General features: G+C 38.1%; 1 protein-coding gene across 1 annotated transcript in view; it reads right to left on the bottom strand.

The window, feature by feature from the left end:
- Window positions 1-15,863, bottom strand: part of LOC139766231 (uncharacterized) — an 80,076-nt gene that overhangs the window by 13,923 nt on the left and 50,290 nt on the right. Inside the window, 4 exon segments of the mRNA XM_071694565.1 lie at window positions 1,326-1,463; window positions 4,049-4,151; window positions 10,301-10,490; window positions 11,477-11,561. Of these exon segments, the coding sequence (XP_071550666.1) occupies window positions 1,326-1,463; window positions 4,049-4,151; window positions 10,301-10,490; window positions 11,477-11,561 (516 nt within the window).

Genomic DNA, 15,863 nt, shown 5'->3' with positions numbered 1-15,863 from the left:
CTTTTTATTACCACACATCTTTCTTATCCTTTCATCACTTCCTTGATCAAACCACCTTACACCACATACTGTCCTCCAACATCTCATTTTCAACAAATCCACCCTCCGCACAACCCTATCTATAGCCCATGCCTCGCAACCATATAACATTGTTGGAACCACTATTCCTTCAAACATACCCATTTTTGCTTTCCAAGATACTGTTCTCACCTTTTAGACATTCTTCAATGCTCCCAGAACCTTAGCCCCCTTCCCCACCCTGTGACTTACTTCCACTTCCATCCACTGCCAAATCCACTTCCAGATATCTAAAACACTTCACTTCCTCCAGTTTTTCTCCATTCAAACTTACCTCCCAATTGATTTATCCCTCAACCCTACTGTACCTAATAACCTTGTTCCTATTCAAATTTACTCTCAGCTTTCTTTTTTCACACACTTTACCAAACTCAGTCACCAGCTTCTGCAGTTTCTCACCTGAGTCAGCCACCAGCACTATATCATCAGCGAACAATAACTGACTCACTTCCCAAGCCCTCTCATCCACTACAGACTGCATACTTGCCCCTCTCTCCTAAAGTCTTGCATTCACCTCCCTAACAATCCCATCCATAAACAAATTAAACAACCATGGAGACATCACGCACCCCTGCTGCAAACTGACATTCACTGGGAACCAATCACTTTCCTCTCTTCCTACTCGTACACATGCCTTACATCCTTGATAAAAACTTTTCACTGCTTCTAACAACTTGCCTCCAACACCATATATTCTTAATACCTTCCACAAAGCATCTCTATCATAAGCCTTCTCCAGATCCATAAGTGCTACATACAAATCCATTTGTTATTCTAAGTATTTATTACATACATACTTCAAAGCAAACACCTGACCCACACATCCTCTACCACTTCTGAAACCACGCTGCTCTTCCCCAATCTGATGCTCTGTACATGCCTTCACCCTCTCAATCAATACCCTCCCATATAATTTCTCAGGAATACTCAACAAACTTATACCTCCAATTTGAACACTCACCTTTATCCCCTTTGCCTTTGTACAATGGCACTATGCATGCATTCCACCAATATATATATATATATATATATATATGTATCAGATTCTTATCCAACAGGCACTAGAAATATTATTTAGAATTCACTTTACTTATAGTCATGAAATAAGTAATCAGAAGGGTTAAGAAGTTTCTGAGCTCAGAAAATCCTAAAAGATTCTCTTAAGGTCTGTTGAACAATTTGTCCCTTACGAGAAAAGATAAAGCTTCACATCATCTTAGTACAAAGATAAAAAGATTTTTTCGTACCTGAGACATATAGGAGATATAAGTCTTTGCATTATCAAGGTTAGGCGGCGCTTTCTTTTTTTGTGAGGCTTCATCTACCATTACCTTAAATTTTTCTAATTCCCGGGCAACAGCATTCAGTTCTTGAGGCAGTGGTTGCTGTAGGTAAAGACATAATATTCAAAAGCTTTCAAACAAATATTGCAACAACAGTAAAATTTCTATGCTAAGAAGCATGAATGGTGTAAACCTTGAAATATGATAATATAACAGGATAACATCAACCCCTTTATACCAAACCATTCTGTAACCTGTGCATGCCTGTGACCCTCCTGTATGTTCAGGCCCCAATTGCTCAAAATCTTTTACACTTCATCTTCTATCTCCAATTTGGTCTCCCTATTCTTGTTTTCTCCAGTTCTGACACATTTATCATACATTCCTAATTTTGCCCTCTCATATAACATCCTTTCTTTCCACACATTCTGCAGGGCTCCCAGAACCTTTGCCCTCCTCACCTAACCTATGACACTTCCGGTTCCATGATTCTATTTGCTGCTATGTCCACTCCCAGATAACTGAAACACTTCACTTCCTCAAATTTTTCTCCACTCAAACTTACATCCCATCTAAATTGTCCCTCAAACCTGCTGAAGCTAATAACCTTGCTTTCTTCACATTCAACCTCAACACTCTCCTTTAACAAACCATTCCAACTCAGTCACCCACTCCAGTTTCTCACTTGAATCTGCCAGAGTGCTATATCATCAGCAAACAACTGCCTCACTCCCCTGGTCCCCTCATCCTCCCACAGACTGCATAATTACCCCTTTCTCCAAGACTCTTGGATTTACCTTCCTAACCAGCCCATCCATAAACAAATTGAACAACCATGGTGACATGACACATCCCTTACACAAACCAACCTTCACCTGGGACCATTCACTCTCCCCTCTTCCTCCTTGTACACAAGCCTTACACCGTTAATAAAAACTTTTCACTGCTTCTAGCAGCTTTCCTCTTACACCATATATTCTAAAGACCTTCCACAAAGCATCTCCATCAACCCAATCATATGCTTTTTCCAGACCCATAAATGCAACATACAAATACATCAGTTTCCTAAGTATACCTCACACACAATCTTCACAGCATACACCTGATCCACACATCATCTACCACTTCTGATGTCCCAATGCTCCTCCCCACCACCCTCTCAATCAATACCCTCCCATAAAACTTATACCTCTGTAGTTTAAACGCTCAACTTTATCCCCCTCGCATTTATACAATGATACTATGCATACATTCCGACAATCCTCTGGCACCTTACCATGATCCACACTCGCTCAAAAAATCCTTACCAACCAATCAACAACACAGTCACCCTCTTTCTTAATAAAGCCAAAGACAATACCATCTGCTCCAGCCATCTTGTCACACTCATCTTTCTTGACCACACCACTCTCAATGACTTTCTCACTTTGTATACCACCCAGACCCAAATAACCTACAACTGCCGCCCTATCATCAAATACATTCACAAGTCCTTCAAAATACTCATCCCATGTCCTCCTTACTTCATCAGTGCCCATTATAACTTCCCTTTTTACCCCCTTCCCTGACATTCCCATTTGTTTTCTTGTTTGTCACCTTAATCTCCCTAAAGGTTACTGATATTCCCTCACCCTAACTCCCATTTGCCCTCTTTTTCAACCCCTACACCTTCCTCTTGACCTCCAGCTATTTTCCCTTATACATCCCCAATCACATGCACTCCTTCCCTACAAGTACTGCCTAAATGCCTCTCTTCTCTCTTCCACTGAATGGGTTAAAGCTATCTAAAGTACATCTTTCCTTTGGCCTTTGATTACTATCTGCAGATGTCTGGCCAAGATATTGGCAAGGTTCCTAAAGTATTCCAGGTCCATGTTTTGGGTTCATACGATCTTTATCTCATGAATGAGGCAAGGCACTGAAGAAGGGTTGCAGGAAGCAACTGTCTGACCGTGTGTTAAGCATCCCGTGCACCTAGAAATCTTAATGTACCCACATTTTCTTACTGCCTGGAGAGAATTTGGGCTTTTTCCTCCTTAGAAACGTAAGAGCCAATCATACTGAAGCACAGGTGGAAGACTTAAAGCTTACTAGAGAAATTCCCAAAATGAAGTGGCAACCAAGAAGTGTAAAGAAAGAACATCCTTCCCTTGAGATAGCCTGAGGTGCAATGAGGTGGGTTGCTGGTGCTCACACCACTATAAAAACTAGTCTCAGAGGCCAAACATAAGATGATTTCACCCTGAGTGTGTCATTTGCTCGTACCTACAATAAACTTTAGCGGTGTATCACTTTTAAAAATATATGGTGAATGGACAAGGTTTTCTATGGTCACTGTAAATCCAACAGCAGTGGGAAACAAAACTCATTTCATATGAAACAAATAAGCTAGACTAATAGGAGCCGCTACAGACTTGCCCTTAAGGGAAGTTTATGGCAGAAGAAATGATTACAGTCTTCCAAGTACCCTACTGGATATGACTATGGAGACCTAAAACAATTCTTGAGACACAGGAACTGAGCAACAAGAGGGCATAACAGGAAACAGTGTACGAAAAGTCAGACAAGTTGTGACACAAATTGTATGAAGGAAAAAAATAATTAACAAATGAGGCCCCTCTAAGGTAAATCTCTCTTCGCATGTGTACACAATGGTAATTACACACACATATGAAAAATTCTTTTACCTGCTGATAACGAAGTTTGCCAACTTGAATTTGGAGTTCTTGATTTTCTGCTTGAAGATCATTTGCAGAAATTCTTAATGCATTTAGGTCAGGAACAAGATGACTGAAAAGGAGATAAAACCATGTAAAAAGCTTAATTTTCTAAGAATTGCAGTATATTTCGCAAGGCATAATCAAGAGATATTCATATGTATAACATTTCCACTTGACTCAACAGAGTATTATTCAGATTATGTACACTAATGGTGTTTCAACCACACTAGCTTCTGAACGGCCAGAAACAAAGACATTCCAATATGCTATGCCTTATAACCTTACAGCAAAAGTATATATTTCTGTTACAGGCTAGCCAGTTCTGTGCACAATAAGGGTTTCAGTTTCAAACTTGGCACTTATAAAACATGCCAGTTGGTTACTATGGTAACCACAAGCTACCAAGGGTCATGATACAATTACACACATAAAGGAATACTTTTTTCATGAATATTCACCACTTCCCGTATCAGCAAAGCAGTATTAAGAACAGAGGATTAAGCTTTAGAGGGAAAATCCTCACTTCACTCCCTTCTCTGTTCCTTCTTTTGGAAAAGTAAAACTGGAGGGGAGGATTTCCAGCTCCCTCCTCCTTCCCCTTTTGGTTGCCTTCTACAACACGCAGGGAATATGGAGGTAAAATTCTTTCTCCCCTACCTCAGGGATAATAAAGGAATACGTCCAAAAAAATAATTTGTCAGCCACAGCAACCACATCTGTTTAATCATTAAAGTTTTATTATTCATTAATAGTTCAAGACACAAAATCTTAATTAAGATGAGGTGCACTGTTTACATTGTATTTAGTGTGAGGAGTACTGATCATTCACTGACAGAGAACAATAGTGACACTGGTCTTGAAACAGTACATAAGATGCCACGAGATTTACTGTGTAAAGATCTCTACCACCTCCTCTACTATCACCTACATTGTCATACACAGATGCTCCCCGACTTATGAGCTATGCGACATGACCATCTGTACGTGTGACTGTAAAAAGAATTTTTTTTTTTTTTTTTTCCATACTATTTGCCATTTCCCGCGATAGCGAGGTAGCGTTAAGAACAGAGGACTGGGCCTTTGAGGGAAATCCTCACCTGGCCCCCTTCTCTGTTCCTTCTTTTGGGAAAAAAAAAAAAAAAAAAAAAAAAAAAAAAAAAAAAAATATACGCAACAATGATAATTATGCTAGGTCATATGCCTGCCAGTGCTAATGGCTGCTTGTGTACAACAGTGGGTGTCAGACGATCCTGGCATTGTGTACATTACAGCATCGCTCTCAGTTCTCGCTATCAGTTACCATTCAGTAAGCACATGTTATTCAAGTGAATCTAACAAATTTTCATGCAGAATTATACCATTTTTGTATCAAACGCCCCAAAATAAGACAAGCAACCCATCACATGTTGAAAGATCTGGCAAGAAGCCAAGGAAGACACTTGATTTGGAACTGAAAATGAAGGTAATAACCCTATAAAAAGTAGGAAAAAAGTTAATGTGATTCCATGAGATCTACAGCTGTCCCATTCAACGGTCTCCACAATTCTAAAGGACAAAGAAAAAAAAAAAATACATGAAGCAAGGAAAGGTTCAACAAGTATGAAGTCTATGATAATAATAAATCAACAACAAGGACTGATTCATGAAAGAGAAAAGTTGTTGATGCTGTGGACGAAAAATCAAAACATGTACAGCTATGCTTACTAACATTCAGGCGATGGTAGAAGTCTTTTTGAGACTTTGAAGGAGTGAGCAGTAGAGGATTACATCAAGAACTTCACAGCAAGTCATGGTTGGTTCAATATATATAAAAGATGATACAGCTTGCACAACATTCGAGTCACAGGTGAAGCAGCAAGTGCTGACAAAGGAGCTGCCAAAAAGTTCATTGAAAGTTTGAATGAATCAATCCATGAACTAAAGAATCTTAAATGAAAGGTAAAAAGAAACTACAGAATCATATAATAAAGCTGGTTGATAAAAAACGAAATAATCATGATAGAAACAGAGTACGGTAAAAGAATGCCATAAAGGTAAACAAATATTATATGCCATTCTGACATACGTCCATTTCCAGATCCAATCCGGTTGGTCAGAATGGATCTCGGACATATGTTGGGGAGCATCTGTAATACATTTATGCTTAAACTTAAGGGTTAATTGGTTCGTTTAGGTCTAGCCTAATTAATGTCTACCCAAGTATCCTAAACTTATCCAAAGTTCTTCTATTCCCTCCATCCATCATCAGGCATATAATATTTTTCATTTCTTTTAATGCGCATCCTATTTGCATTTTCCTACATGGGATTTCAAAAGCCAGTCATAAGTTGATTCTGGCTTGTTTTTGCATTGTTTCACGTCTTACAGTCCAGGTGCAGTAAACATGTAGTCTGGATCAACATGAGCCTTTAAGTTATACTGATTTGGTTGTCATGTCCTATGCACTCTTCTGAGATATACAGTGAACTTTTTCTTTTCATGTGTAGATGGAGATAATGGGAATTAATACAATCCACCTTTTGAATGGAAGAGAGCTTGTTGCAAACTGAGAAGATGACTAACAGGGTCCAGAATTATCATCTTTGAAGAATGACTGATTTGGTGATGTTGTTCACAGTATCACCCTTCAGTTAAAATCTACAGATGTTTCTGAATTAAACATCTTTGCTTGTTAATATATGGGTGTTCCAGCCTTTAGTTAAAGATGATCAGTACTGCTAAATCATGCTGAATTTTGAGCAATTTCTGCTTCTATCAAACTTCAGCCCAGGTCTGTTGACGTAGCAGAATAAAACATCTTTGTATCCAATGATGCAATGCATCCAAAACTTTATGTTTGATTAATGGTTTTGAAATTCTGTTGGACTTTCACTGAATGTGGTGTGAGTACCCATTTCACTGATCCTTACCATAAGTTAAAAGATACTCCTGTTAGTCTCTAGCTCTACAAAATTATGTTAGATTCTTATCCAACATGGTGATACTACTGTTAACTACGACTACTAGATCTACTAATTCAATATTTTTCATCAATCTTCAGTGAGGGTTTGTTGAAGTAAATACATATACATGCAATATTACCTCAGGGATTGGGGAGAAAATACTACCCATGCATTTCCTGCATGTCATGAAAGGTAAGAGAGGCAGGTAGGGTTGCAAATCCTACCTTCCTGTAACATCATTTTCTAAAAGTATAAAAGGAAAGAGCCATGCAAGAATTTTTCCTTGAAAGCTCACTCATACGTTACCAATACCACCTCACTTTAGTGGGGAAAACAGAAAGTTAAAGTCTACCTATGATCTTGTCATATGCTCGGTGGCTACCTTATGTCCTTTACAACCATATGAAACAGTGCACATTACTAACATTCAAAATAAAAAGTCTTTCCTTTTGTTTCTTAGATTGTCCTTCACCTCATCTCTTCACATCACTGTACTATATCCAGATTTGCCTAAAAAAAATTCATTCAAGTACACTCCATGACATATATTGTTTTAGGTTGAAGGCTCCAGTCAAGGACAAAAATCCGCATCAAGGCTTAGCCTTAATTGAAATATATAAAGAGAATTATGAAACAGAAAAAGACAGGGGAAAGTGTTTATGAATTTCTGAGAAAACAAAAAACCTGTCTTTTAAAATATGCCAGGTCATAGTTATTGAGAAAGTCATGAGAAGGAATACAGAGTTCCAAACCTTCGACATGTAGGGAAAGAAGCAGGTATCAAATCAGCCCACCCTTGAGTTACTGATGGCCACACAATAATCATGAGATGTAGCAGCTTGCCGAGTAGTGCATGGTCAAGCTAGTGGTGTGGTGTGGGATCAGGGAGTGGTGCCTTATAAATGGAAAGAATCTGAAGTGAAACCTATTGCAAAAATTAATCACCCAAAAGATCACAAAGACTTCAGACCTGTAGTACTAACATCTAATTTTATGAAATGTTTAGAAAGCATTGTGAAAAACTATATCTGTGAAAAAACAAATAATTTAAAAGACCCTATGCAATTTGCTTATCGTAATAATAGGAGTGTACAGGATGCAACACTTGTACTATTAAATGATATTAATAAGCATTTAGACAAGCCCAAATCACAAATTAGAGCACTATACATTGATTTTAGTTCAGCATTTAATACAATGCAACCTCATATTTTGCTCAATAAAATGCTAGAATTGGGTGTAAATAGAAATATCTTAATATGGATTTTTAGCTTTTTAACCCAGAGACCCCAATATACCAATGTAAATAATGTTAAGTCTAATGTGATAGTCACCAACACAGGAGCCCCCCAAGGTTGTGTATTGTCCCCAGCTCTTTTCATCTTGTATACAGATGATTGTAGAAGTGAAATTGATGATTGTACTATTATAAAATATGTTGACGATACAGTTATCTTAGGAAAAATTGTAAATAATAATTATGAAGGCTATTTAACTCGTTAAAAAATTCGTTGACAAAATTTTTTGGAGCTTAATGTAAAGAAAACGAAAGAGATGATATTTGATTTCAGAACTAAAAATAAACACGTACCAGACCTATTAACAATTGAGGAAGAAAACGTAGAAAGAGTAAACCAGTATAAGTATTTGGGCTTTATGATTGATGACCAGTTGAAGGGAAGTGTTAATACAGATATGGTGTCAAGGAAATGTAAGCAAAGATTACACTTTGTACGTATCTTGCATAACCTACATGTAGATAAAATGGTCATTAGCCTATTTTACAAATCAATTAGAATCAGTTATAAATTTTTCAATCACTGCCTGGTATGGAAAACTTACTTGCAAAGATAAAAAGAAGTTGGGAAGGATTGTTAAGAAAGCAAGAAAACTAGGTGCAGAGACCACATCACTGAATAAGCTGTATCAAAAAGGTACAATGAAACAAGTAGACAGAATGATGAAAGATGTAATACATCCGCTACATAATTGTTACACGTATCTTAAATCTGGTAGAAGGCTAGCTCTGCCCAAGCTGCGCACTGACAGATACAAAAAGTCGTTTGTACCTAAAAGCATTCTGCTTTTCAATCATCTATCATCACTATAACTTCTAGCTTTAAGTTTCATGATAACTGTAGGTGATGGTTCATGATAGGGATGGTGACAAGCTGATATCGCATGTACACAATAGCAAAGTAACATTTTATATGAAATAACCTATGCAATATTTCTTGTTAATATTTTAATGTTTATTTTTTTTTTGTTTTACAACTACTAAGGAGCTCTAAAGCCAAAATGAATTTCATTTTGTATTACATTTTGTATAACAATTTGACGAATAAAGTATCTTATCTTATCTTAAAACAGTTGGCTCTCGGGAGAAAAATTAAAATAATACCTATAGAAGAGGGAAAGTGAAGCAACATTGAGGCATAGGGCAAGGGAGTCAAGTTTGAAAGTTAGTCTGGGACAGTTCATAAGCCGGACTGCTTTTGACTCAACTCTTTCAAGTAATACCAAGTATGTTAACTGAGTTGAGAGGTGGAATTACAGAACTGTCAAAGGAGACAGGAGAGTTGTGAGGAGTTTTCAATAGAGAGATGGGTAGAAACTGGGTCTTGGAGGCATTAAACTAAAAAGGATTTTGTGCACCCCACTGAGATATCCTGTCCCAGTATGATCATACAGAAGAAGCTGTGTCAAGATGAAATGCAGACTGAGTGAGATAAGAGGGAACAGAAATGATGGGTGTGGATGAATGCAGGCAGTGTTGAGTTGTCAGCTTTTGAGTTCACTGGATTATTTGTGGAGAACAGGAAATCATTGAAAAAAAGGAGAAAATGTGTAGGGGACAGGACAGAACCTTGAGGGACATGGAAGAAAAATGTTTTAGTTCAATCAAAAACATGAAAAATTCAAAACTGATTCTGGAAGTAAGTATTCAACATAATACATAATTTTTGGTTAAAAAATCAATGAATGCCTTTGTTCATAAAGAGCATTTTTCTGACATTCTCTTGATGGCTGGCTAAAGGAGATACTGATATTTCTTTTTTGTCCCCGTTTCCTGAAGTATTCAATAAAATTACAAGATCACAAGAATATAAATAACATGATTTTTCTGATAAGATTGAAGAGTGAAGTAGAAAGTTTACTCATTACACAGGGAGAAAGAATACTAACAAGCAAAGAAATAACCCTTAACAAACAAAAAAGCCTTTCCTATTATCTTCATGATATACCAAAGATCTAATGCAAATAATAAGTAACTTACGTCAGCTTGCTGACAGCGAGTCGAAGATTGTAGTTCTTCTCGAGAACAGAACTGAAGGTACTAGTGTCACCCTCTGGCAGACTGGCAAACTGGAGTTTCCCAAGAGCCAAACGTAACTCTTCATTGTCAACTATAAGATGGTTGATTCTTTCTCTTAAGTCTCGTGCATATTTACCATCCTTTCCATGTACTGCAGGGATTTAAAGCAAATTCATCATGTACTATATATATTTCAACATATGGAGAAAATGAGTGAGAAAAGGTTGACAAAAAGGATGCGAGTGTCAGAAGTGGAGGGAATATGGAGCAGGAGACCAAATTAGAGGTGGAAGGATGGAGTGAAAAAGATTTTGAGCAATCAGGGCCTAAACATGCTAGAGGGTGAAGGGCATACATGGAATAGAATGAAATGGAATGATGTGGTGTACTGGGGATGACATAGGCATGTGAAATGTCCAGGGCAAAACATGGAAAGGTCTGTGGGGTCTGGATGTGAAGAGGGGGTTGTGGTTTTGGTGCATTACACATGACAGCAAGAGACAGAATGTGAACAAATGTGGCCTTTTTTGAATGTTTTCCTGGTGCTACCTCACTGATGCAGGTGGTAATACTGTTTCCTGTAGGGTGAAGTGGCGCCAGGAATGGATGAAGGCAAGCAAGTATGAATATGTACATGGGTATATATGTATATGGCTGTGTACGTGTATGCATATGTATGTATGTGTAAGCATACGTATATGCAAGTGGATATGTTGATATGTATGAGCATGTATGTATGTATGTGTGTATATAAGGGGATGAGTCTTTCTTTGTCTGTTTCCAGGCACCACCTTGCTGACGCAGGAAACGACGATCAAGTACAATAAAGAAAAAATAAATAAAATATTAAACACCCACACGCTGTGAACCATTACTCTAGTGCTACTGTCAAAGAACAAAACAATGGGTCTATTCTACATGCATATACTTCAGCAGGAACATAACTCATAGGCACATTACTGAAAAAAATTATTCTCCAGTTTTGCGAATGGATAAAAATCCAGCATGTTCACTATTTTGTTAAATGTTCCCATATCTCTTTTGAATATGAAAAGCATAAGTATAATCTTTAAGAGACCATAATGTCATTACATAAAATTTCACATCAACAGTCTCAGTATATTAATCAAAACTTACTGTTAATGGGTGCAATGTTTTCCAGTTGAAGACGAATAATTTCTGATTCCAAGTTCTCATTCTCCATGTTCATGGCCTCAATAACCTAAAAGACAAAAACAATTCAGTAAAAAAAAAAATGAATGAAACATTAACTTTTCTTTTAATCACTAATAGAAATACAAAACTTCAGCTCCTATGTGAAAAAATTATTTCCAAACAAAACTGACCAGAACACTACTTTTTTACAGCTATGAGAAATACAAAACTTAAGCCATACACAAAGTGATATTTTCTTTATATTCATAACAGACAATTTTCTTTCAGCTGATGATTATATGCTACTCCAGAATAAAGGTCCACTCATGAATATTCAACATAATTCTATTTCTCATTCCTTCATACCTTTTATTTCTTAATTCACCTAATCAATCAAATCTGTTCTCGAACTAGTGCTTTTCTCATTTACTGACTGTGCGCTTATATTACCTCAACAGACACCCCTTCATCATTCACCTAGTATCCTCCAAGTTATGATTCCTTACCCCATTATCATCCAGTGAGTCCATTTCTACTGCCTGCATTCTGGTATCAATACCACATCCAGGTTTCACCTGCTCAGATAAAGGTGGACTGCAAGAGGCTGTCCACTGCAAAATGTATATGCTTGCCGTTTTCCTCAGTTTCAATTTCTCAGGATGATAGTTATTAGTGATATTCATTACAAGATCAGTGCCATACCAGATTCAGACTTCATTCAGTGAGATACCACATTATATACAGAGACAAACATAGCACAGGCAAAATACAACCAAATCAAGGCAACTTTGGGTAAAAGAAAAAAAGCAAGAGAAAATTACTTTAGAAATTAACCAGGGTTCTCCAGATGTTTGCAGACCAGACTCTTAAAGGAGGAAAGGCTAACCAAAGAGGGAAAGATGAAAAGGGGGAGAGATTTCCACAGTACAGCTGTTCAAGGAAAGGAGGAGGCAATCATAAATAGTCAATCCTCAAATGGCTTGGACTCTACACAGAAGCAATGGGGAACAGAAACCAGATGCATGCCATGGGTCTAAACCTTGGTGACAGGGGCACATGCAGAAGGTTCAAGAAAGTAGTGGCCAAAATAATACCTTCAGAGCAAGATGTCAGCAATACAACAACATATAGAAATGTATGGTTCAGGAGGGCTGATATCTGGAGAATTAAAGAGGTGGAAGGCTTTTCATTCCAATATTGCCAACAGAGAGGTTGATGAAGAACCACCCTAAGTTGTGTGAGCAGTACTCCATACTTAAGGAAAAAACTTTTACATCAACCACAGCTTTTGGTAGGCAAACTTACTTAATTATGTGGCATTTCCAGGCGAGAGTTGATATGGTTATTACCTATTGTGTTTATGTAATCAAATGCAAAAAAAGTAAAAAATAAATTAATGCAATGACTTACATAATGTAATGGAACTCTACAGGACATATCTTATGAGACTCCATTCTGCCAACTTTCTTACTATCTAAAAATGACTTACTTTAAGGACCTGGTGTACAAAACATGACTTTCATGACCATGAAAATAACATATGATAAAATCACTGATAAACAAAACACTTCTATGTGAAGCTATGGCTGCAAATCAAGTCTTCATGAATATGTTTACTGATATCTTATGACAATTCAATGTCTACAACATTCATTTATCTAAAACAGCTTACAACAAAGTAGTAGGAAAAGACTGAAATGAGTCAGAGTGCCTGATGAAGAGGAAACAAGAACTTCTGAGTAGCTTTGGCTGCACATCAAGTCTTCATGAATATGTTAACTAAATTTCCAAGAAAACTCAATGTCTAAAACATCCATTCATTAAAAACAGCTTACAACAGAGTAGAAGGAAAAGACTCAGAAATGTGTCAGAGTGCCTAATGTGGAAAAAAAGTTGCTAGAATCCTTGAAAGGCTTTTATCAAAAACTGTAATGTTTATCAAGAACCAGTGGACAGTGACTGTTTTAAGACTGAATTAGAGATGATGTAGAACATATAGTATCATGTAGTAACAGTTATCTATGGGTAATTTGCTAGTGGAAAAAAAATGAATAAAGGCCCTTGAAAAAGCTTGAAATGGATATAAGGAAATAGTGGACTGACTGATTGATTTACAATGAAGTGGTGCACAACATATAACATTATGTTATAACACTTACAGGTTTTCTAATGAAGGGGTGTGAGAGGTTCCAGCCTGCAATATAGGTGGTGATAGCGAGATGTAGTGTAAGTGTGGGCACTGAGTGTTGTAAAATACAAATGACTGATTGCTGGATAAAGGTTGTTGGAGGATGATTGTTGTAATGAGCATATATATCATGAGATGCTCCCATTAAAACCAGGATATACTAGAACACTTGACGCATAGGACTTTAATTTACCACAGGCCGAGTGGAATAGTACACCAGAAGTCAACCTCTATGAAATCGTTAAATGACTGGAGATAGTAGAGGTGATATCTAAGATAATTGTAAATCTTATCCCTGGGGAGAGATAGAAAAAATGGTACACATGTGCTGCCTGCAAGCTGTAAAAGGCAACTAAAAGGGGTAGGCACAGGGGGGTGGGAACCTTCCTCTCCTTTATTACTTTTCAAAAGAGGAATGGAAAGAGCTAAATCAGGATTTTTCTTCTTAGGCTGTCATCTGTTCTTGATGTTACCTCGCTAACACGGGAAATGCTGAATGGAATAAAATGAAAAAAAGAAACTCACTTGGCCCATCTCTATTCCTTCTTTTGGAAAAGTAAAACAAGAGGGGGGGATATCTAGCCTCCTACAATATACAGGGAATACAGGAAATATGTGAGAACATTATCTCGGAGAGCAAAAATGGGTATGTTTCAGGGAATAGCAGTTCCAACAATGTTATAAGGTTGCGAGGCATGGGCTACAGATAGGGTTGTGCAGAGGAGGGTGGATGTGTTGGAAATGAAATGTTTGAGGACAATATGTGGTGTGGGGTGGTTTGACTAAGTAATGAAAGGGTGAGAGGGGTGAGAGGGTAATAAAAAGAGTGTGGTTGAGAGAGCAGAAGAGGGTGTATTGAAATGGCTTGATCACATGGAGAGAAAGAGTGAGGAAAGATTGACATAGAGGATATACGTGTCAGAGGTGGAGGGAACGAGGAGAAGTGCACGAAGTAGCGCTAGGAAAAGACAACAAAGGCCACATTCGTTCACACTCAGTCTCTAGCTGTGTAGTGCTAGGAAAAGACAACAAAGGCCACATTCATTCACTCAGTCTCTACCTATCATGTATAATGCACCGAAACCACAGCTCCTTTTCCACATCCAGGCCCCACAAAACTTTCCATGGTTTACCACAGACGCTTCACATGCCCTGGTTCAATCCATTGACAGCACGTCAACCCCGGTATATCACATCGTTCCAATTCACTCTATTCCTTGCACGCCTTTCACCCTCCTGCATGTTCAGGCCCCGATCACTCAAAATCTTTTTCACTCCATCTTTCCACCTCCAATTTGGTCTCCCACTTCTCCTCGTTCCCTACACCACTGACACATATATCCTCTTGGTCAATCTTTCCTCACTCATTCTCTCCATGAGACCAAACCACTTCAAAACACCCTCTTCTGCTCTCTCGACCACACTCTTCTTATTACCACACATCTCTCTTACCCTTTCATTACTTACTCGGTCAAACCACCTCACACCACATATTGTCCTCAAACATCTCATTTCCAGCACATCCACCCTCCTCCACATAACTCTATCTATAGCCCACCAACGCCTCACAACCATATAACATTGCTGGAACCACTATTCCTTCAAACATACCCATTTTTGCTTTCCAAGATAACGTTCTTGACTTCCACACATTTTGCAACGCTCCCAGAACTTTCGCCCCCTCCCCCACCCTATGATTCACTTCCGCTTCCATGGTTCCATCCGCTGCCAAATCCACTCCCAGATTTCTAAAACACTTCACTTCCTCCTGCCTCTCTCCATTCAAACACACCTCCCAAATGACTTGTCCCTCAACCCTACTGTACCTAATAACCTTGCTCGTATTCACATTTACTCTCAGCTTTCTTCTTTCACACACTTTACCAAACTCAGTCACCGGCTTCTGCAGTTTCTCACCCGAATCAGCCACCAGCGCTGTATCATCAGCGAACAACAATTGACTCACTTCCCAAGCTCTTTCATCCACAACAGATTGCATACTTGCCCCTCTTTCCAAAACTCTTGTATTCACCTCCCTAACAACCCCATCCATGAACAAATTAAACAACCATGGAGACATCAAGCACCCCTGCCACATACCAACATTCACTGAAAACCAATCACTTTCCTCTCTTCCTATACGTACACATGCCTTACATCCTCGATAAAAACTTATCACTG

This window comes from Panulirus ornatus, chromosome 57 (assembly GCF_036320965.1).
Source record: "Panulirus ornatus isolate Po-2019 chromosome 57, ASM3632096v1, whole genome shotgun sequence".
In the NCBI taxonomy this organism is placed as follows: Eukaryota; Metazoa; Arthropoda; class Malacostraca; order Decapoda; family Palinuridae; genus Panulirus; species Panulirus ornatus.
Note: the sequence above shows the minus strand (reverse complement) of the source record. Positions and strands in the feature narration are given on the sequence as shown.